The sequence below is a fragment of the Halyomorpha halys genome, unplaced genomic scaffold (assembly GCF_000696795.3).
Source record: "Halyomorpha halys isolate HHAL.00 unplaced genomic scaffold, Hhal_1.1 Scaffold541.1, whole genome shotgun sequence".
Classification (NCBI taxonomy): Eukaryota; Metazoa; Arthropoda; class Insecta; order Hemiptera; family Pentatomidae; genus Halyomorpha; species Halyomorpha halys.
The window spans coordinates 432,355-457,212 of NW_027112673.1; the positions used below are offsets into that span (position 1 = coordinate 432,355).

The 24,858-nt window shown below is 29.9% G+C and overlaps 3 protein-coding genes across 4 annotated transcripts in view; 2 read left to right on the plus strand and 1 right to left on the minus strand.

The window, feature by feature from the left end:
* Positions 1-895: 895 nt before the first annotated feature.
* LOC106684052 (retinol dehydrogenase 14-like) lies at positions 896-7,376 on the plus strand. The gene is made up of 4 exons (XM_067050487.1): positions 896-1,243; positions 5,414-5,575; positions 6,069-6,188; positions 7,178-7,376. The coding sequence occupies exons 2-4, from the start codon at positions 5,422-5,424 to the stop codon at positions 7,327-7,329; spliced, it is 426 nt and encodes a 141-aa protein (XP_066906588.1). The 5' UTR covers positions 896-1,243; positions 5,414-5,421; the 3' UTR covers positions 7,330-7,376.
* Positions 7,377-8,806: 1,430 nt separating this feature from the next.
* On the minus strand, positions 8,807-13,299 carry LOC106684050 (glucose dehydrogenase [FAD, quinone]). The gene is made up of 2 exons (XM_014425895.3): positions 13,095-13,299; positions 8,807-10,826 (listed from the first exon to the last, which is right to left on the minus strand). The coding sequence occupies exon 2, from the start codon at positions 10,812-10,814 to the stop codon at positions 8,973-8,975; it is 1,842 nt and encodes a 613-aa protein (XP_014281381.1). The 5' UTR covers positions 10,815-10,826; positions 13,095-13,299; the 3' UTR covers positions 8,807-8,972.
* Positions 13,300-23,466: 10,167 nt separating this feature from the next.
* Positions 23,467-24,858, plus strand: part of LOC106684081 (glucose dehydrogenase [FAD, quinone]) — a 13,875-nt gene continuing 12,483 nt past the window's right edge. The window contains exon 1 of one of the 2 annotated variants that reach the window (XM_014425943.3): positions 23,467-23,604. The gene's annotated coding sequence lies outside the window, so the exon portion shown is untranslated. Of the gene's footprint in view, positions 23,718-24,858 lie in introns of both variants that reach the window. The other variant, XM_014425944.3, reaches the window with a different exon arrangement.

Genomic DNA, 24,858 nt, shown 5'->3' on the forward strand with positions numbered 1-24,858 from the left:
CGAGGTCATCTTCTTTTCACGCGCCTCGGAGGATCGCCAGGAATGGAAGTGGAAGTTAGAAAGTAGTAGGTTTGAGAGGTTAGGGAGTTTATAATAGAAGGATTGATATCTGGTTCGGGCTAGATAGGTTACATATAGAATATTAAGGTCTTTATGAATGATTTTATTTGTGACAAAGTAAGGAGCATTGAGGGTTTTACGAAGGACTTTGGATCAAAAGAATTGGATAAGAGATAATCCAATGGATTGGAAGTTTAGACCGTTTGTCTAGAAAGTGCTGTTACAGTCGGAATCTACGTGCAGTTCCCATCTTTTCAGTCTTGAGTGAGGATTCCAGGTTAGTCGCTTGAACAGATGTAGCGCAAGATAGCGCATCTGTTTATACAATTTAAAATAAAGAAACAAAGTTCGGTAGAACTGCGAACAAATATAACACCCCTCGTTTGGAAATAAAATGCTGGCCCTTTGAGGTTTATATACATCAAATATAGGCAGAGGAAAAATTTAATTTTTTTTGGAATCATTTAGCCAAAGCTTAAAAAATAATTAAAACCAACCCAAATAATTTTTCAATGTTGTATTATCTTAGATTTGGAAGCTGACAATTTACAATTAAAAGATTGGATGGTCACGTTAGGAGTCAAATAATATACTCAAATTAAAAAAAAGAAAAAAAGAACTCTTCATTAGACACATGTCAGACCAACTCGTGGATCTTCAGCAGCAAGTAGTACATACATATATTTTTTTGTTTATAAAATAAACCTTTGAAATCGTCCATGAAAATTATATTTAATCTTCCCACAAAATTTGAGATCATGTGTTTCAAGCTACACGATTGAAAAACAAAAATCCGTACTTCTGCCCTCCTAGAATTTTCTTCATGAATACTTGGGCAATTTTTAGACTGCATTGGACAAATTCATAATTTGCTTAGTGTTTGGTGAGCTCTAATTTATTTCTAGCTTAGCTGCAGTTAGTTCAGTTCAGCTAGCTTCGCTTATTTGAGCACTTAGCCGACAGCCCGTCTCAAAGTGAAGGTAAAGCCTTGACCCAGCTATATCGTATTCGTTCTACAATCAACAAACGTTGAGCATTAAGAGAACTTTAACATTCCGGAAACCTCCTGTTTTAATGATTTTGAATAAACGATTGCAATATTTTTTATTTGGAATGTCTGGCAACAGTGAGCTAATCGTGAACTTCACCTCAACCTCGACCTGAGGATGTTGGTTGCTACAAGGTAAACGATCTGCCTCATGATAGCGTAAATCCGGACCATTGTTTTTGTACTATTATATACATTATACTAATTTTGCTCCTAATTTTTTTTTAAAAGAAAAATAAACATTCAAGTTAATTATTTAATGATGATTTTTAACATTGAAAAACTAAAAATAAGTTTAGTAGTAACTTAAATCCCATCATCTTAAGTGGCTAACTACATCTTAGAGAATGATTATGAGGGCACCAAAAGAGTTACAACTCCATGCATAGGGCCTGATAGATACAAAGGAGAGAAGAAGTGACAGAAAGATATTGTTAAGGATATCATTATGGGAAGGGAATGTAGGAGGGGTGTCCTCTACTCCTGCAATTTTTCTGTTTGAGTTTTTATATAAACAAAAATTAACTTAATTCTAAAATAACTTAATTCTAAATATAAATATAATTTTATTTGAAAAAATAAGTAAAGACATTTATTTCTCAGCTTATTTAAGGTGGATAAAGATATATTTGTTCTATTAAAGTAAGCTATTTTTAACTTCATCTCAACGATTTATTATTATACTAACAACATTTTGACCCCTCATCTTCAGGTTATAATTTTTTGTAATGTGGTGCTACAGGTGTGAGATGGACTTTTATTTTATTGATAATTGAGATTTAACTTTCATCTCATCTCAATTATCAATAAATTTAAGTTCATCTCACAATTATAGCACCACATTACAAAAATCATTGTGGTAAAGATAAAAACAGCCTACTTTAATCCAGTATTCATTTTCTATAAAACAAAAATGTTTCCCTCTTAGAAATATTTTTATCTTAACGATACAAAACACAATTTTAAGCTCTTCTCTTGTAGTTTTGAGAAACAGATGAAAATGTCTTACTACCCTACTTTAGATTAATTTATATAAATTGATATGGTCTCACATATATAGTGAGTGGTGATGGTCATCTATCTAACTATACTAGATTGTGCTTAACTTCAATTGCCTAATGAATACCCAGCTCACTGGAAATACTATTCAGAGAAACATCTCTGTCTATATAATAGCTGCTGCAAACAATACATTATGTTAATTAACCTGATTCGACTACTAAAAATTGAAATGCTGCCAAATATATACATAATACTTTATCAGTTAATTAAAAAAGGTACAAAAATAGCAGGGAAAAACTATTTTACTTTCTGGACTTAGTAACCTGCAAAGTGGGCTGAAATATCGGTTACTTATAAATATTTTTTTCTACTATTTTTGGCCACAATTTATCAAAATATAATTTGTATACATTATAGCTTTAGCAATAATTCATTTAAAATTAGGGTAAAAAAAAGAATGATCGTGAATGGTAATATTACCAACATTCAAGTCTACTGAGTATATATGACCAATAATCAGATTGCATGTCATGAATTGTTATTAAAACATTAATTTTTTTTGTTAATTATTAAAAGATAAAATAAGAAAATGGACATTATATTTGTGCAAGAAATAACAAGGTAGATTGTTTAGAATTTATTTTAAAATCTTTCCATAGATCAGTCATTAGGAAGAAATAAAAAATAATCATAATATATTCTCATATAAAATTAATTTGAAACATTTATCAACTATACAGGACTGTGGTCCAAGGTGGAAAAAAAGTAATCCAATAACATAACAATTGTATTAAATGTATGTTAGTATGCTTTTCTATTGAATATTTATATGATCATTAAAATCTTATCATTTTTTCTCAGTATACTACTTTTTTGAACCACAGAAATTGTAAGATACCTGAAGGCATACATTTTAATTTATAGAGTAATCATAATCGGTTAAGTGGGTTTAGTTGCATAAATCATGTATGAATCAGAGAAAAAAATGTATACCTACTTCCTCCAATATTCAAGATCAAACCAATAATAATTCATTTGAGCCATCACCTTTTTAAATTTCTCAATAATAGGTCAAACATTAACCCATAAATGGGCCTACATCGGTCTCAAAATATTCTCTTACACCTAATATTTTTATATCTTAATTAATTCATTTTCTATATTATCCCATATATCCATAGAAGCTGGTGAAAATCTGAGCCGTTGAGAGCAAAAGCAGTTCAAGTCATTTTTCTCTCATCAAATTTATTTAAGGATTACAGAGTCTATAACCTTAAAATATTTTTTAAATAGTTGGATACACTTGAGACTGAATACTTCTTACAGATAAGCTTTTATTATCTATTAAAAAGTTTAGAGAACTTCCACTAAAATTTTTAAAATCTCAAAACTTCATACTTGACTCACAACACTTTTGCATTCAATGGTTCATATAAGACTAATTATTGAAAGGCTTGTGAGGTATTTTGAAGAATCATTAAATTTTATTGGACTATTTATAATATATTCTTCTACAATAAGTTGATCTAAAGAATTATGCAATTTTTCTAGTTTATTTTCTGAAAAACTGTGTATTAATAAGTGTTTTAGATTGCCATTTTGAAACTGTTCGAATCTAAGCAAAGAGTCATAAAATTATAAACAAGCTAGTCTGCCTTGGGCCCCACTTACCTAATGGGGTACCAAGGCGGAGGCATATGTACATTTTTTTAATTATAATTGTATTGCAAAAAAAAAAATTACATATATCTTTTAAAATTAGATGACACTGATATTGGTTTTAAATTGAAAATTACTTTTTTATAAGTCAGCCTCAAAAATAAATCTACCCCAAGTTGAACTAGTCTGAGCATGCCACCACAGATAACCTGATAATTTACTATAGTAGGGGGCAGTGAAATTCAGATATTAATTAGGGTTAAGCTCAGATAGACAAAGTTCCTCAATAATTTATCAAATTATTACAACATTACAACATTGGTAATAAGTGGGGAAGTTTTATACCTCTCTGTAATTCTTATTTATTCAAACTTTTCACTGTACATCTTATTTTGATTTTCTTTAATTTACCTTGTTCATTTTTATATACATTTTTTAAATCATATTTAGCCAATTTACTTTTACTTTAGCTGTTTGTATCTTTTTTAGCTCTGATGAAGCACTGCAAAGCAGGCGAAATGTTGACTCACATTAAACAGTCTATAATAAAATGAAGAAGGTCAAGTGCAGTCAAAGAAAAAAACTCAAATAACAAAACTATTTCATGCAAGCGTTTGATGTGTTTTGACCCACATCACAGGGCTAAAAAAAGATACTAACACTTGAATATAACAAAGTAAGCAAACAGATAACAAAAATAAAATTTAACCGAGGTGTTGCTAATATGATAATTCATATAAAAATGAACAATGTAAATTAAAAAAAATAAAAAAGATGTGCAGTGAAATATAAAATTAAATAAGAATAACAAAAAAGGTTTAGAAAATTAATGAATATGGAAATAATAGCAAATAAAAAAGTCATATAAAAATATAGTACAGACTAAAAGATGGAAAGAGGGAATATGATTAATAATAATGCTGTTACACAAAGTCAAAATTTTCTTTTCTTTAATTAATTTATTAAGTAAAATAAAAATAAATTAATCAATATATATATTAATAAATAAATGAATTTCTTTTAATTTTTTCCAATTTCATAACATTACTTTTATTTATATTTTTTCATTTTGCAATATTTACTTATTAATGATATATTTGAAATGTTTGTTTGTATTTTTTTCTTCTTTATGATGTTCTTCTCTTTATTTTGGTTTGAGTTAATTTTTTCCTTTTATAGTATTTCCATTGCATGCCCTTAATTTCTTTTAATAATTTCAAGTTTACATTGTATGTACAGTTACAATGAAAAAACGAAAATTAAAAAATATATATTGAAACTATTTAATTTAAAAACATGAATTATTAATATTGAGCAATTTTCTTTTTAGCAGTGGTTCTCAACAGGTGGGTTGTCGAAAGGGTTCAGCAAATTTTATTAGAAATTATCATTAAAACTGTCTTGTGAGTAACTTAACTGATGTTTTGGTATTGAAACTGATAAATATCTTAGCCTCAGAATCCACTTTTAAGCAACCCACTGTCAAATATGCAATCCACTCTCAGGAGTGGATTGTGGATGGTTCAATTTTTGGATTAATGGGCCTCAGACTTCCATGAGTTGGGAACCATTGCTTTATACTAAACTTATATTTAATAACATTTATTATTATTATTATTTTTAATCTAAGAATCCCTGCTTTAGGATTGCTTATGGACTTCCACTCTGTCACGGATGATGGTTTTGAAGCTCATTTTGGTACAAATCATCTTGGACATTTCCTTTTGACTCTCTTGTTATTACCTATTATGATCAAATCTGGTCCATCTAGGATAATAAATGTCTCATCTAGTGGTCATAAATATTGTAAGTATTAGTTGTTTAATGATTTTAATTAATATTTTATTATGGTATAGCTACTTTAAAAATATATACTATACTATGCGTTAGTAATTTGCTGTTCTAGATTTTTGAATTTGTACTTCTGTGTCGTTAAGAAAAGATCATAAATTGGCTTTTTGTAATTATTGTGATAAATTTCCAGTTGAATGGTATTTTATTAAACAAGTTTATTGCTTGTGGTATTAATAAATTTACTTTGCTCTTTTAAGCAGAAATTTACCACATTCGGGTAACAAAAAAAAAAGAAGTACTGCTAATCCTAATAATTTTGATCCTTAAATATTGTCTACAATATTTGTGTGTTGAATAACTGTAAATTCTGAACTTCTCTGGAGAAACATAAAACTTAAATGTATTTTTGTTTAACATGTTTTCATATATTTTCCAAGATACCTATTTTTGAAATAATATGTTATCAAAAATTTATAATTGACATCTGTAACATAATTTATTTCAGGCGACTCACTTTATTTTGAAGCTTTAAACATGGAGAAAAATTATAATCCATCGACTCCTTATGGAAGAAGTAAATTAGCTAATATTCTATTTACGTTGGAACTTGCAAAGCGATTGGAAGGTGAAATATACTTTAAGGAATTAAATATTATAAATTATTTATTAATAGGAATTTTGATAGCCAAATTTTGATGAGATAGTCTGCAAGGGGAAAATTTAAGGCCAGATTCTTTCTATTCTATCATTAGTATTTTATTTATAGTTCTTTTTATTATCAACTATTAAAGTAACAGCTATGATATCTAGACCCCTTGACAGTGACAGTTTCAAACTTTATAACCTCATACCATCAACTTTATATGTAACTTATAAACTTTTATATTTCTTGTTTGTTATTATTTAGAGTGATATTTTTTATTAAATCATTCATTCACCAAGCTGGACTGTTAGGGATGTTAGGTTCGCTATCAGTGTGTAAACAAGCACTGACATATTTTCTCACTGCTGTGATATTACTCACACAACAAATATCTGTCACATGGAAATGGGCCATCCAAATGGAAATGGAAATGAATCCTATGTTTTGAATTTAAATATGTTAAAAAAAATTATATGGTTTTCTGAGAGATGTTTATTACTTTATTAACAATTACTATGCCATTCCAGTGAGCTATTTGCTTTTGGCCTCTCTCTGCTGTGGTGGATAGTGTTGATGCCTGTAAAAATGGAGACTTATTAATATCTGGTCTGCTAATGATATGAGGTTTTTATAATTCATTTGAATTATTGGGTAGTGTCATTAATCTGTAATGGAAATGTCCTATTATTTATATGTACATCTCTTTGAACTGAACTCATTTAGCACTTTTGGATTTTCAACTTGGTTCCAGTATACATCATCATAGCTTCTGTAGATTATTTTCCAATTTTTAAATTTGAAGTAGTCAAAAATAGTCTATAGGTATTAGAGTTTTCCTTGGTGCTATAAATAAAAAAATAATTAAATATTGTACATTGCATATAGTTACACTTACAGTATACCATATATATTTAAAAAATATATAGTATTACTGTTTATGTAATATAAATGTAATTTTATTGTCTTTATAGGCACTGAAGTGAAGGCTGTGACCTTACATCCAGGAGTAGTCTACACTGAAATTTCACGTAATTTATTCACCTTCAAAGCGTTCACTTTGATTTGGCTTATTTCGTTGTTACAAAAATTTGGATCATTGTTGTTGAAGTCTCCAGAGCAATGAGCACAGACCACTTTGTTCTGTGCATTAGATGACAATATAAAATCTGGATTATAATGATGAGAGATAGTTGACCGTGGATGATAAATGTGGATGATAAAATCATACTTATTTGTGTTTCATTGACCGCACCCCCAACCATCTTCTCCTCATTCAAAATCTGGATTATATTATGAGTAAGTCATTTATTTATATATACTTACAGTTAATGTGTAAAGTGAAAATGAAATGATTTTGAAAAAAGGCGACCTAAGAGTTTAATTTTGTACAACGATTTATTTACAAATGAAGCTATACCACTGGTGTCATTTTGACTTAACATGATTCTACTGATTACTCATACATAGTTCTCATATGCTTATTTATATTTAATAATAATTAAAACTATGAATGTCTTTTGTTTAAAAAAATATTTTACTATTACTATTCATAATGTGTTATTTTCTTTCTTAATTGAAAAGAAAACATTCAGTGTTAATGAAACATTTACACAAATTATTTCTGCTCAGGAAGTACAATTAAAATCATTCCTATCAGTTTCTTATTTTTACTATTTCAAGGACTAATTGTCTCACTTAATTGACACTTCCAACTTTTTATTATAATTGGCTAGATAAACTTCCCTCATACAATATACAATGCTTTATTTTGTAATTTGATCAGAAATGTTACACATTATACTGTTAGTAATGAAAAAAAAACTCCTTTGGAAGACTATATAGTGATGGTGCAAGCTATTGTGATCGCTGTCATGGTATCATTTGGTTAATATTTAGTAGTAAGGGCATACCCAGGATCAAAACTAGAGGGGGGTGGGAAGCCATGATCAATCAGAGGGGGGCAAGCCATTACAATCAGTATTGCTTGAAAAAAAAAATTTTTTATTAAATTAATTTTACTTCATTTCTATGGGGGCAGCTGCCTCATCCTTTTTCTAGGAGTTGGGTTTTTGAGAAATTGTAGTATGTTTTGTGTTAATAATATTTATTGATTTTGATATATTAATCATCTGTAAAATTCCTTATTTTAAAATAAAAACCAATCTTCATTGTTAGCAGGGAGAAATCCATCCTATAGTTGGCATACACATAAATCCAATTACTATTGACTCTCATATTGTTCTATTATGAGTCATTAATGTATTGGTCATATCCATCATTTAGGTGCCGAACTCATTTACATAAACAACAATAAGAAGACTGGTTGTTATTGAACCAGACAAAAGGCTTACAACTTTCTTAATTTTAGCCATTAAGTTAATTAATGAGGGCTGTTGATACTTTCTGTTTTAAACACTACAATAATATAATGTGAACCGCTACAACCCATCAAGAGTCGCGGGCTCAATACTAATGAAGCACTATTTTTAGAACAATAGTTATCCAAGGAGGTGATTTTTCCAAGATCACGCTCAACTGTAAGATTTTTCTCAAATTAAAAGTACCCACTTTATATGGCAGGGGGGAATGTTTCTAAAAGCTATAAGAATAAATAATTTATTTGTATACACTACATAGTTGAAAAATAAATACAATATCATCTTACAATTTATTGCTTATTTTGTATAGATCAGTCTCTCCATTCGAAATATTTTAATTACATATAATGGATGCTTATTTACAGTTGTATGTATTTTTGGTTTAGACTTATTGACTGTTGATCCCCCAATCCTCCTTGATCATATCCGCAGCCTTCTCCCCTATCATGTAACTGGCAGCCATAGTGTGAACTCCCGGCATCGAAGGCATTATCGAAGCGTCGGCCACCCTCAGGGCTTTCATCCCGTGCACTCGCAGTCTGGGATCCACGACAGAGCTATCTGGATTGGGGCCCATTTTACAGGTCCCGCTTTGGTGGTGATACTGTACCGGCACCGATCTTATGGCGCATTCCCAGTAATCGTCCGAGTTGAAAGTAAATTGGTCACAACCGAACAAAGGTTCTTGGTACAGCTCAGCGCCGATTTTTCTGAAGGCGTTGGTTTCTATAACCTTAATCGATGCTCTTATCGCTTCTATCATGACTTTAATGTCATAACGATCAGAGAAGAAATTTCCATTTATTAGCAGTGGATCTTTTGGATTTCGACTCCTTAATCTTAGTGCACCCCTGCTTCTTGGATACATCATCAATGGCGCTATCTGAAAAGATTCGGCGTACTTTAATTTTCCCCACGTTTTGAAGTACACTTCGTCAGTGATAGCCAATGTCTTCCTCAGCATTAAACCATTGTCTGCAATAAGGGATGACGGAGATAAAATTAGTTCGATATCAGGTTTGCCTTCTGCATACTTTGTCATCATGTACCCTAAGGCTTCTGCTCCATTGTTAGCATAAATATTCTTCACGCCTCTGTACCATTGAATAAAGTCGAAGGGCGACCTTAACAGTAGTTTTGGTACATTGTAACTGTCAGTTGTATTGATGAGAAACAAGAGTGTTGGAGTACCAAGATGTTCATGTAAATTTTTTCCAGCCGGAAGATCTGCAACTACCGGAATATTTAAACTATTCAAGTCTTTTTTCGGTCCAATTCCTGATAACATTAATAATTTTGGGGAATCGAATGCGCCTGCTGAAATAATCACTTCATTCCTTGCGCGTACAATTCTTTCTTCATTATTCTTTAAATATTTAATTCCATATGCCTTCTTTTCATCAGAGCTAATTAGAATTTCTGTAACAAGTGCGTTTTTAACAATGTGTAAATTTGTCCTTGACTTTACTGGCATCAAGAATGCCGATGCTGCGCTATGTCTTCTTCCTTTTTTCGTTGTTATCTGAGTAATACCGAATCCTACCATTGTTTTGGGGTTATTATAATCTACAATGGGGTATCCGAGTTCTTCTCCAGCTTTTAAGAAAAGCCTTCCCAGTTTCGTTTGAAACGGAGTATCAATATGAAGAGGCCCCTTCGTTGAGTGGTATTCCGATTCGGCTAAACCTCTTATAGACATGTTTTCACTTTTTAAGAAATAAGGTAGAAGGTCGCTAAATGACCAGCCAGTATTCCCAGCCGCTGCCCAGCTGTCGAAATCCGAAGGGTGGCCTCGAGTATATATCATTCCGTTTATGAGCGTTGCTCCACCTAGCCCGTTTCCGGCGGGCCAATGGCATCTTTTGTCTACTAGGCCTAGGCAAGCGTTCTCTTCCCTTTCCACTTCATTAATCACACTGAAGTCTCCTAAGACCAAGAACGGATTTGAAAAGGGAATGTCATTGTAGATGTTCCCTTCTAGGCCTTTTTCTAGGAGTAAAATATTCCATTGGGGGGCTTCAGAAAGTCTGTTCGCTATGACTGATCCTGCAGGACCGGAACCTACTATTATGAAGTCATACTCAGGAAGCACGGGCAAGTTATCCATGTATATGTTTTCTCGAAAAGGGATTCCTAGTCTTAAATATTGCCTTTGAATCTCATCTAGGAATGTTGGTTGTCCAACAATTGTTTCAAACAAATAAAATAGAATTGCCAAAATCAGCTTCATTTGCACATGTAACTGTAACAAAAAATACAAAAAACAGAATAATAATCTATTACTAATACGGAATTCACCTCCCTCTTTTGAAATTAAATATATTATATTATTACATATATCATAGTATAATATAGTGTTTATTATTATAATTAAATGTGATTTGTTATATCATATTAAATACAATTTAAAACAAAACAAAAAATCATGTTAAAATGAATCATCACTTAAGATAGTAGGTACTCGAGGAAGCTTACAAACAGTTTCTTGTTTATTTAAGGGACAAAGAAGACGTTTTTAATATATCAGTATACAATAACGTTATAATTATAGATATTATATTATACAAAAGTAGCAATAGAGGACGTTGAATGCTTCCTTGTTATTATATATCCATATTACCCTGAAGATAAGGTTCCTAACAAGGACGTCAATGGATTGAAGAAGAGTGTTAAAGAAATTCTTGTTAAATTAAAGATTGATGAAAAATTTTACTTCTTAAATATATTTCAATTTTACTTTAAACAATACTCTGTAATTCTATTATTAGCTTTTTTACTGTTATTATCTCATCATTGAATTCTGCAATTGTTTTTTTATGGGATGTTCTCATGTATTAAAATGTAATCTATCAGAATCCCATCTTTTAAAAAGTTGGTAGTTACAGATCCAAGAGTTTATTGCCTTTTGACGTTAAGAATTTTTTTTAGGTGTGTTGGAAAAATTATATTAGTTCATCTTATGATGCTCAATGACAAGCTGAGCCAATTGGTTAAAGCTTAAAGAGTTTTGAAGCTGCTTTTTCAATTTCTGTATAGCTTGTTACAATTTTCTTTTAAATTAAATTATATTTATTTTTTCCATTTCATTCTGAAGTTGGTTCGTAAAACAATTTAACAGTACTTTGACAGTTAACAAATATCGTCGCTTTAGCGTACTCGGGAAAAAACTTTATATACGATTAAAAAAAATAAAAATTGATGCTTCAGAGAATTCTTGAAGTAAGGAAAAAAAAATTCATTGGTATTCTACAAAAGTGTGGTTGAGAAGAGAGGTCTCTGGAATTACGCCTTGATTTTTTAAAAATATAATCGTACTGTTGATGTTCTGGATTTACAAGGTACGATATCTTAAATTTAATATTTAAAAGATAACTTTTAATTTTTACTCTAAACATGTAACTTATGGACGATTGTTTGCCCTAATATAAAAACAATTTTTAATTAAATTTAATAATTAGAAAAATCAAGCTTACATTTAAAGTCCATACAGCGTTAATGATAAGTACTTTTAGAAGTTAACAATTTAAAATTATTACTTATTTCTCATAATTTATTTACATTTTCTCAAATGCTAATAGATTCTCAAATATTTTGAATTTTTTATGGGAACTTTTTACAATTTTGATACTCACCGATTAATAACAAATTATCATTCGGAATTTTTATAATTTTGAAAAAAAGTAATCATTTTTAGCGACAAAGCAAATCTACATACATTTCACTTTTTAGGTCTCTGTGGTAAAAATCTTTTCGATAAATGATATTACAATAACTAAACTTAATTCTAATTTATTGAGGGTATTCAACTATAGTACATTTTTTATAGAAACTTTTTACGGTTTTATTATCACAAATTTAAAAAAAAAAAAAAGATTTTTTTACAACAAAAAAGAAAAATTCCTACTCCTGGGATGATACCGTATTTATGATCAATTTAAAGAATTTTCCTATTTACCACCCATTTATTTTTCTTATACTTCACTTTTTTACTTAAAGTTAATAACTTTAATTAATAACTAAATTTTATTTTTATTTATTGAGGGTATAAAATTATGAGTGTTTATAGAATTATTCGAAAATCAGATTCAGAAAATTAACATAAAATTAAAACAGAAACTTAACGAGACAAGACTTTCTTCAACCAATGCTAGTTGTTGTTTATGCCTTAGTTCTGTATATAACATATATTTTTCGAAATTTGTATCTATATTTTTTTGATAATAGGAAAACTAATACGAGTAAGCTAATAATTAGAAATCAATTATTTAAATAACGATCACGAAAATATTTACGATTGGTAAAATAAAATTGATCACATGGATGTGGTATGAAACAGTATTTAGAATTATTATAAGGTAAAGCAAACAGTTTGTTCCGTAATGGTCAGTGAAGCTAATCTACATAGTAATAATAAATGACTGGGGCGGTACATCTGTCAGTAATAATTATCTTAATATGTATTATATTATTAAAATTAAAAAAAACAATTAGTGAAATTGAAGAGGTTTACCTTATAATTTCTTCATGAAGTCTCTTCCGCCGATGCCTGACCCAGGACCACTGCGCAATGTGTTGTTCCCGGAACTGAGTAGGAGGCTGCTCCGGAAAGAGCGCTAAGGTGGACCGGGTATATATCAAGGATAGAAGAGTTAATGACCTTGGTGTCAATGACTTACATCGAAAACAGAACTCTGTTTATGTACAATGATGGATCATTCGTGAATTTCGCTCATTTTGGAATATAAGAAGTATTTGTATAGAGGTATACACCTTAGATTTTAAGGAAAACCTATTTTTATACGACTATGGTATCCAGTGCCAGATGTAGAGCAGAGCATTTCGGTTCTTACTTGGAAACTCATTTACATTTTAATGTAATTTCAATTTCTTTATTTTTCACTGAGTTTCATATGTCTAGAAATGGAAGGTTAAACTCGCCCCTTTCATTATTTTGTTCTGCATACTTCCATAAAGAACATTTTTTTATTAGAATACTTTATTTTTTCAAGAGCTAATACGCTTATCTGTAGACCAAAAGTAATCTTAAAACATTTTTACCGTGAAATAACTAAAATCACTACCAGGGGATTTTTGAAACAAAATAAAATAGTACAAATATTTTTTTACTAGGATTTAAAAAAAACAATTTCTAGCCACATTGATCAATTCATTCTGAATTATTAATTTTTATGTTTCTTGAAAAAAAAAAATATGTATATGTATATATATTTTTTTATAACCACGTTGATATTACATAGAAATTTAAGATTTATGATTGGTTTGTTGACAATTTTATCACGGCAAACATTGTAAATAATTTTTTCTACCATTTTTTTTAATTACTAAAAAAAACATCAAGAGATCAAATAAAACAATTTCCAGTATTTCTTCAAACCAAAACCTAATTTTACAGAACTAATTTGGTAAACAGAAAGATTATTAGTTAATCATATATAATTTAAAAAAGATAATTTGATAGGCGGTCAAATAAGGATACTCAAAAATGGCGAGAAAATATTTATCATATACCTAGACCATTACGCCGCACACACGTTGTCTGAATTCTTCAGGACCGAAAATGCTGTTGGGCTTTCGAAAAATTGAGAAACAAGAACTTTGATTGCTAAGTAAAGCGTATATAAATGTGTGCTTGTTACTGGAACTGGGATTTATAAGCGTGGAGAGTAATATCAATGTAAAGAAAAAGGTAAAAATATTCTTTTGTTTGTTAGTGGTATTCTTTTTAAAATGAATTAAGAAGCGCCATTTTTGAAGTGACTCCATAAAAGAAAAAAAATGGCACACACCATGACAGTGGAAATTCAGCATTTCAATAGTTATAGTCTCGTCAGATTTTCTTAAAATTTTGAGGAGTTATGGATTTTTTCTTGAACCCATGACTTCAGATGAATAAAAATACCTTTCAAAAATCATGTCCAAAAATTTTTAATTTTGATTTATATGAAAATACTCATCTAAGCGATTCAAAAGACGTTGAAAAGACACCTAACTTGATTTTTCCCCCATAAAAATTTATAGGCCAACTTTACTGGAAGCATGTTTTACATAATTTTTTGAACCAATAAACACATTTAATTCCATAAAAAATCTTTTATTTTTTCGGAAAAAAATTAGCATATACAACCACATGGATATATTTTATTTTAAATAAATATATAAAGAGTAAAGGTGGAATACGACTATATAAAAAAAAATTTAATTACATAAATATTTTTTTCGGTTCCTAGGACGCATCGTCAAGAACCCTAGGACACGTTTCTAAAATTTTTGGATTTTGTTTCACCATAAAAAGTTTCATTAAAATCAGTGATCCCTAGTCCACAGCCTCCCATGTAAGTCTAATTGAATTATTATAAAAATACCTGATGGAAAAATTATGGGTAATAGATGTTTTTTAACAAGTTCTTTTCAAAACAACATTTCCCTGATTCTATTAATATTTTTCATATTGAATAAATATCACATGTGCTCAGTATTACTCTGAAAAACAATTTTGTTCATCAGAGAAACTAAGCCCTGGCTACAAAATATCACAAAGTAGCGAAAACTTCTCAAGGTTAAAGTCTATATGTATATTTTTTTTAGTTAAATATTTTTGGTACCAGGTAATTATAATAAAACGACTGCGGTAGTTTCCCATACTCTAATTAATTAGTAGAAAGTTCCTACATTATCAGTAGGTATATGAAATATATCTGTAGATGAATTTCTCCATAGATGAAATATCTCTCTCCATCAGGGTCTTGTGAATGGAACCATGAGTTTAGTCAAGAAATTTAAATAGACATTCTTTGCAGAGATATTAGTAAGTGCTAAAAGAATCTTTGAATAGGAGAATATGAAAATTAAATTTAGAGTTAGGAAAATTTCAGGTAGTTCAAATATGTGATGACAATTGAATAGATGCTGGATAATATTTATTGTTATGATATAATGTTATTATATATACATTATGATATAATGATAATGTTATGATATATAAGCTAGTATAAAGCTGGAATGGCTAAAGATGATTTTGCGGTCACAAGAAGTTAAATTTAAACTGGACCAACCCACTAAAATTATAAAAAAAAAGTAACCAAAACTGTATTTCAAATCATAACTTTCTCATAGAATCCTCAAGCCAACAAACAGAAAATCTACTAAGTTTAAAGATGATAAAAAAGAAAGAAAAGGAAAATCATTACAAATATATATATCTATGAAAACAAACATAATATGAGACGGAGGAGTAACGTGTGAGTCTTCTTGGACATACATAGATTAACATTTGTCAAAATAGATGAAATACAAAAATCTCAATAAGTAACATTTAACATCAATGTGAAAAAAAAAATCATTTATTTTTGCTCAAGTCTTCCATCAAAAAATTATGCAGCCACAAAGTAGGAATGTCAAGATTCACATCTCAGGGAAATAAATATTGACTGATATAGCTGGAAGGGTATCAAAGGTATCAAAGGGTATAAACGAATTTGCTAAAGCAGGTGGTTCTATGGGAGTGCATATATAAATCGATCGATTGGGATCTGGTGCTTAGTGAATGGATGGATGATCATAGAGTGAGGAGATCAAGGGTATAGGTAGGTTTTTTTATTTTAAAAACTTAGAATAGGAAAACATCAAGGAGGTATTGCCTTCAGAAGGTTGGATATAGTAACTTCAACTCAATATACCTACAGGAGATTAGAGAGTGCCTGGGAAACCCGAAGATAAATCTTATAAAGCAAATCAAGAGTTTCTTCATTTTCAACTCTAGACCAGCAGATAGCCATCCCTAGACCAAGGACCCATAGTCAAAGTGGGGGAAAACAAGAGAGGATCTTAGGAGCTGATGGGTAATCTGAGGAATGGAATCACGGAATATTTTAAGTACAGTTATGGATTCACTTGTGATCTGACAAATACGATTATTCCAGGAGAGGTGTTGGTCAAAGGTGACTCCAAGGTATTTTATTGTGAAGTAGAAGTGAATCGGTTGGTTTTTATGGAAAAGTAAGGGAGGGAATAAAGGAGGCACTTGAAACCAATAAGAATGGCCTTGATTTTTTCAGCATTCAATATCAATGAACAGAGGATTTGAATTTCAAGAGATCTGACCTGTATAATGGTCAACAAGATTGGCTAACATGGTAGAGGAAGGAAGTGAGGAATATGACGGTAGGAAGTGTAAAGCCACTTTAAGTCTGGATCTCTGGGGATTCCGAAAATTATTTTAGTTTTGCTTTGAGATCTCCAGTGGCACCACAATATACTGTACTAAAGTGGGAGGATACTAAGTAATTAACTAGAAGCCTATGGGTTTTTATTGGAAATAAGCGGTGAAAGTAATTTAGTCACTTCAAGGTTGAAAAGGTATGACAGGAGATAACAGAGATAAAAATTGTATGTGATTATATTCTGTACCAATCCTTCAGATGACTAGTATACTATTAATGTTTCTTCTTAACTACTAACATATTATGATAAATTGATCCACCACTTCCTCTATAATTCATATTAGAATAGGTAAGTATAGATATAGGTTTCCCTTAAATTCTCTCCATATTTGTGTCTGATTTCAAGTATACCGTCATATGTTATGAACTATATAGATACATTGATTCGCTAAAAAGTTTTGATAGCTATGTGCTTGTAGCTCTTACTGTTTTTAAAATCCTCACATTCCATTTTTTCCAGATAATATTTATTTCACATTCTCGCTTTTGATTAAATTGTTTTCACTTCTGAGTCTTCCACCAATTCATAATAAGTTCATAATAAAAATGGAGATGAATTCTTTTTTAAATATCATTGTGTTCTTAAGTCTTAATCATTGTGTTCTTAAGATAGCAGGCCCTGTTATAAGGAAAAAAAATTAAGGTTTAGATTAAATGTTAACTTTATATTTTTAAGTATTTTATTCTTCTTTTTGTAGAAGTAAAAATAAATAATTCACAATTGTGTTAGTAGATACTTTCACTATCATGGGAATTTCATACTTTTATATTTATTGTTCCTCAGTTATTAAATAAATATCCAATAATTGATGAGGATACCATTATAAAATACCAGAGAATTACTTTTTAAATATTTATTTAAATGTTTGAAACTAGAAAGAAAACAAGGAGGTATGTCAACACTTTTTATGGAAAGTTTGCACGATGATCTCAATCAAGAAAGTACAGCCAACACTTGCTGGACTTATTCCCCCATCATTACCAGTACCAATACCATAGTCGACGGTACTATCTTTAGAATATGTTCATTTCTATGTAAAATCAAAACCTTTTTTTTGTCAGATTCGCCATTATTCAAGCAAAGCACATATTACATAAGCATAAACATATATGTACAAATATTGTAGTAAGATTTAGATGTTACAGTTATCGAATGTGTTAATTAGTTTATTTGTAAAGAAAATGATTAACATTAGAAACATCCATGATACTATCAAAAACCTCACTAACACCATTTGTAACCAATGTCATTGTAAACATTGAATTATGGAAATAATCTGTTTTCAATGTTTTTTGATGTTATTGAATGCTATTTTGAGATGATTTGAGCATTTTATGGAATATAAAGAGTTTTATCTGTGAAATATCTAAATCTAAACAATAGCATGCAAGAACATGAATTCATTTGTTTGAAAGAGATTTATTATATAAACTGAAACCTGAGATGAAAACTAAACCAATGAGCTCAATTTAATATTTAGTTATAATTATTTATTTATATGGGATAAACCCAGTTATTTATAATTCAAAACAGATATTAATCACAAGCATATAAATTGAATATAATATATATTCTTGAATATAATGTATACAATTATATAATATGATTTGTAATAAATTATAATACAATATTATATTATATGGCTTGTTGTTTCCTGACATTGGCCTAATGAAATCTTTTGGGAGATTGATAAATAGTATTTTATTTCATCATTTTCTATAAGAAGAGGACAGTCAATGGATTATTTTTATTGAGTATAAAATCACATTATTGAGAAATCCAAGGCCTACTGGCCTCTACACACATCTTTAAATGTATAAGTTTTTTTATTTTATTTCACTCCTAGGAGTTTTTGAAATCATGAATTACTATGGAGAATTTCTTACAGCATCATTGTGGTTTCTAAAAACTTAGTTTTTTATAGTTTGTTTTAAGGCTTAAAAAAGATAGTGTGACCATAAGATGAATAGTTTTTTACTATATCAAAATTTAAGAAAAAGTGAAGAACTATGGTTCAACCAAATAAAGACCTAAATGATTATAATGATGAAGTAATAAGAAAATTATATTTATAAGTGGTTTATATTTAAATAGAGACAAGCATTAAAGCGTGTTAAGTTTAAAATTTTAAACCGTTGTATGGGTTCAATATCTTTCTGTCTCAATAAATATTTATTCACTTATGGAATAGCAAAATAAATGTAAACATCCCCAATTTGGTTAGAAATGAATGGCAACCTCAAGATTATGAACGCAGGTAAATAAAAAAGTGATGTTTGGCTGCAAACACTGGCTATTTAATTTTGCTAATTCCTTCTTGGCACAAGCAGACAGTATGACAAGCTCATTTTGGTCACTCTGGGTGTCATCTAGAATTTTGTTTTTACATTTTTGTGTCTGTCAATATCCTATAAAGGTTAGATGGCAAAGACCAGAGTTTTTCTGAGAATAAACATCAACATGATTTTTGGGATATCCTTCTTTGAAGGTGGGATTCAAAGTGACCTGTAAAACCTGATTTTTATAAGTTTCACATATACCATGCATTGAATGGGTTCTTGAAATTTTTGAGGATCTCAGAATCTGAATTATCAGATATAATGATAGGAAAAATTTAGTATGACCTACTCCATATGACTCCATCAGTGCAATTCAAAAATTCGCTTTTTAAACATGCAAATTTTGTTATTACGGAATATTAGTTGAAAAAATAGCTTTTAAAAATTCTCCATTAGCCAGTTCATGGATTGTTCTCAACCCAAGGTGATGTGATGGACTCATGTTTCTCTCCCAAGAAATTTTATTTCCCTCTTTAGTTATACAATAAAAAAAAGGGCTCATGCATTTTGTTCTTTATGTAGTTTTAGGTGCTAGTGTCTTTTTTTGCCTAGCTGGGTAAGTATTACTTTTTTCTTGATCCCTTAGTTCGAAAGACTCTAAAATAGAAGCATGAAAAAAATATGGATCCATCCCAAAATTCATAATCCTGTAAAAATATGCTAGGTCCAAAAAAAAAAAAAAGTAAATAAATAATAGAGTGATTTGCACCATGCAGTCTCCTCTGGGCACCTATGACTCCTAACTTCCGTGATCAGGGAAGCTGTTCGTTCACCCCATCAACCGCAAAAACGTTTGACATCATTGTCCTTATATCGGTTCTAAAGATTTGCCTTCATTGATGCCTTTGTGAAATTGAAATTGGCTATTCTTTGTTGAGGAGATGAAAGCGGTCGGATGATGTAAATGTTACGAAGGAGGATGTAAGTGACAGTTTATCCATGAAGACCATTGTTATAATGCACAATACTATATACCTTCTATTGCAGTAGATATTTATTTCCCTCACTCAGTTAACTTCGATATTAAAAGTCTATTTGAATCAGTTATTTTAAAAACGACACGATGATCATTTGCGGTAATAGTCGTTTTTATAATAATCGATTTTTTTTTTATATATGAACTAATTTTTATATTTTTTTTTAATTACAAAAACTCAGAAAATTATAAAACAAATATAATAACAACTTTAAAATTAGGGAATATTATTAATTATCCATTACCATCTGCAGTATTTATTTTTCTATTTTTTTACTTATTTTACTTTGAAGGATGCCGATACTATAAGGGTGATTCTCAAACAATGGACAATTTTCAAGTCCTACTCGAATAAAATAGTTTTCAAGGTTCCTTATGTACACCGATATTTGGCATGCAGATAGACCGAAACAAAAAGTTCAAACTAAAAGGCAAAACATTTTCGAAAACAGCACTAATGAAAAATAATAAAATAAGCTTTTTAATAAAAAAAAAAAAAGGACTTATATTCAATTTGGAATATATAAAAATGATTGTCAATTTAAAATGATATTTGTCCACAAATTAATAATAATGGAGGTACGGAGCGCCAATTAGTCACGTAATGATATATTAATTTAGTCATTATTTGAGATTTATACTTTCAAAATCTTGTTTCGCCACTTCTGTATGCAAATTATTAATAAGAACTTGATAATGGGCAGAAGAGCCCGAAGCGTTATTCAGATGACATAAAGAATAAAGAAGCGAATAAAGGGTATAAAATAAAGTCCTGAAAAGTAATATAACAAAGTTTTTTATTTATTCATAATTATTTACCTAGAAAATAGAAATTAAAAAGTAAAAGAAATTTATTTACTTACTTTAATAATTTTTTTTTATAAATAGTTAAAATCTTTTCTTTTTTTGTAATCATATTTATGAAGTAGTTGAGGAAGGACAAATATAGAAATGTTATCGATAATTTATTCAATTACAAAAGTATCTTACACAATTCATGTTCATGAATAGTTGACCTTTCAGCAGGTTGTATCCACCTCAATTCTGAATAATTCTTACTTCGGAAGGTTCATCTACAAGGTGAGCACCCGAAATTGACTTTAGATTCGTTTATAACTATCGCTCAATTATGTACTCTCCAAGTGGTGAATCTAGACCTTATGAAGGTCGGAGAAATAAAAGATTTTTTTACCCATGGTCAAATCTAGATAATTACAAGTTCAAGAATTAAGGATTTTGGAGATGTAAGAAATATAAAAGTTTGCGATATAATTAAAATCCAGATAGCTACCAATTTTTCCTAACTGCATGATTAAAAATGAAACAGACTGAATTCTAATTCCTTATTAAAACAGAAATTGACCCACCTGTAGCCAGGCGACATCAATTTACAGAATTAATGAATAAATTTTTCGAAAAAAACTTATACACCAATTAAGGTATATGTGTTACAAAACATTACATTATATACAGACATAAACATATCTACGGTACATCATGTTTAAGACCATGTCAACTCGCACAACCTCTGAAATTTTCACCAATTATGAATTAACAGTTAAAAGACAGGCAGAACCAGATCAAAATTAGTTTCTTGATGTATAAGATGTACAACGTGAATGAAACTTTTCGTTTCAAGAGACACAAATCGTTTTTCAATTGAATCAAAAGCCTCTCTATTTTCGGTAGTGAAGAAGAAAAATATAGAAACACTTTTATAAATATCTAAACAGTGATACTAATTAACGTGGGAAAAATCTAGAAATCGATAAAGCATTAAGACAATTTAAATTCTAAAAAATTACATTTCTTATGAACCACATAGATCAAACTAGAATTTCCCTTATTTCCCTATTGTTTATTTCCCCCTTAAAAAATGATTTTAAACAATCACAAATAAGCCCACAATCTTTTAAAGTGTATATTAGATTTTTTTCTTTAGCCAGAGGCCTAGAAACCTTACACTTTTTTTTTCTGAACTGTAAAGTTTGACTTTTACACAGAATTATTAGATCTCGCTTTCTCTTTTTTTTAAATTAAACAAATTATTATATTATTCTTATAGGAGACTCAAACTGAGATAGGAAGTGCCCGGCCGTGCCCGCCCCACCACAGGGACCGACGGTCCTATATCACTTTCGAAATATTAGCCTAAATATCATAATAATAGGTAATCTTAGTTGTGTTGAAACAAAGAGTCCGAATAAGTTTAACTTAAAAGCTGCATGCTGTTCCAAATAGACATGAAAGCTGAGAAGACCAGTGGTGAAAGAGATATATAGATGGATAGGCAGTCTGAGGGTAGTAATGGAACTTAACAAGCAAGAACCTGGATAAGTACTTAGTGAATAACCCCATGAGTACTTTTCATGAAGTTTTCTTTTGGCAGCTGACTCAAGTATGAAGGTATTTCAAATGCAAAATTGCAAGATAAGAAAATTACTTCAATTACCTACAAGTAATTATAAACTAATTTATTTCAACGGCTTCTGATGTAAAATGTCTGCGAAAGAGAATGGAAAAAGTTCACCTGTCCGTAAAGGTACATAGACTTGACGTATATCTTAGGTTCACAGTGAATTACTCCTAAAATATTACTAGTAGCTTAACTATGCATAAATAAATAATTATAAATATCAACAATGTTTAAAGGATTAAAGTGGGAAAATTTAGGTATATAATAAGTATGTAACCTTAGATTGTAAAATAACCTACTGGGATGTCGAGTGCCAGATGTACTGAAGTAAATTTAGGGTTTTACCTAGAAAACCATTTACAATGAATAATAATAGTTCAGCAACTTATAGTAGTTATTGGTAATAAACCTAAACATTTTGAAAAATGGGGGCCATTTAGAAAAATATACCATATTGGGGATAACGATGCCCAGCGAATAGTAAACTTTTTTACTAATCTGTTTTTCAAATATATTTAGGTCAGAATCCAGTAACATAAATTACTTTACAGTGACACCTAGTTCCGGCCAAATTTTTTAGATTTTTATTGTTTTAGTGATGGTATCTAGTAATCTCAATTCCATAGAATCGCCGTTGTCCTTAATTTTCTCAATCAAATGAGATTTTTGTTTATTTACGCTAACATGTTAAATGTGCAAAATAAAGTAGAATAACTTTAAAATCTGAAATTGGATTTGATAGACTGTGGTATAAGGCAATGTCTAGTTTGAGTAAATTGCTATAAATGGCAGCTCTTCTCTATTCTTATTGTAACATTGACCACTTTCTCCCTCCGGAAAACCCAAGTTGCGTAATCTTGGTATTGGCCCCTCATCGAGCGTAACCAGTCAGGCATATTGAGTGTGTGGTCAGTTCGTGTTTGTAACAGCTTAGGTGTATTTGTAACAGTTCTATGGTTTGGGGAGGTGATCTGGTCAGCTTCGAGTCCGGACTGTCAGCCACAGCGAGAGCAGGAATATCATAATTAGTTCGACTATGCATTCTAGTGTAAGGAATCATTACTGAAGAATTTCTTAGTCACAAATTTATTCAGAAATCTTGCTGCTAATAATCCTCGGGGTGATTTAGTATAATTATTATGTCAAGAGAGCAAAACAACGGTAATTATATTTTCTAATTGACCATTATGGTAACCAATTAAATAACTGTATATCGTGTAATAATATATAGAAATATCTCAGTTACTAAGCATAAAAGATCTGGTGCAATGGGCGCTTCACTTACCACCCCACATACGTCCTCAAATTTTCGAGAAAAAAAAATTAAAGACCAAAAAAAGTGAAAATTATGAACAAAAAATTATTTTTTCTGTGGTCATAAAAATTTGAATTTTAGGATTTCTCGGGATAGGAATAACAAATATACATATAGTGCATGTAAATAAAGCAAAAGATAAGGAAGCCGTAATGCAATCGGAAAAGATCGGTTTTTCTCGACTTTTTCCATTAGAATTGAATATTTCTATTTTCACCCTTTTCTCCTTCTCTATTGAGAGGAAAACACTTTATTAAAAATATTGTATTGCGCAACTTCATTGGATTGCCTCATACACAACATACGTCTATCTAGTGAAGCACAATTTTTTTTATAATCCTATTAATACAAATAGTCACAGCACACAACTTTGAAAATTGCCACATTATAAAAAAAAATTTTAATTATGTGCCAAAGTTATAAGTGATTTTTTTCCTTTTTTATCATTCATTATTTCTTCCCTTGCATATTTTTTTCCTAGCTTTTTATCGTTCTTTAAATGTATTTATTTTTTCTATTATTTCAATTCTAAAAATTTTCCCTATTTTCTATTAAAGATGAAAGTAAATTTAATTCAAAAGCATAAAAATGATATAAACATACCAAATACAGTGAAAAAAATATATATACATGCATAAAGCCCAACATAGTCGTCAACATCTACAATCTATTAATATAAAAAAATACACATGCCTAAAAAAAAGAATTAAAATAAAATAAATAAGTATATTAATCTAAAAGTAATAAGTATAAAATCAATAATTATAAAAAACTATCAAATATAATAGAAAGAATCGATATATATATAGGTGACCTCCTGGGGTCACTTAGCCTCATAAATTGGGTACCTTAATTGGGTAAAAATCTGGCGGTCGATTCTGACCAAATCACCTCCTTGCACAACCGTTGGTCTAGTAATCCTTACAAAGTATTGAATCCCTGACCTTTCATGGGTTGTAGTGGTACAGGTTTTAATTGTAATAATGA

What these genes read in the sequence shown, in the direction of transcription:
- LOC106684052 (XM_067050487.1), top strand. Translation starts at nt 5,422, where the DNA reads ATGGACTTCCACTCTGTCACGGATGATGGTTTTGAAGCTCATTTTGGT. An exon ending in ATCTAGTGGTCATAAATATT is followed by an intron (nt 5,576 to 6,068) that starts GTAAGTATTAGT and finishes AATTTATTTCAG; the next exon opens with GCGACTCACTTTATTTTGAA. An exon ending in ACTTGCAAAGCGATTGGAAG is followed by an intron (nt 6,189 to 7,177) that starts GTGAAATATACT and finishes TTGTCTTTATAG; the next exon opens with GCACTGAAGTGAAGGCTGTG.
- LOC106684050 (XM_014425895.3), bottom strand. Translation starts at nt 10,814, where the DNA reads ATGAAGCTGATTTTGGCAATTCTATTTTATTTGTTTGAAACAATTGTT.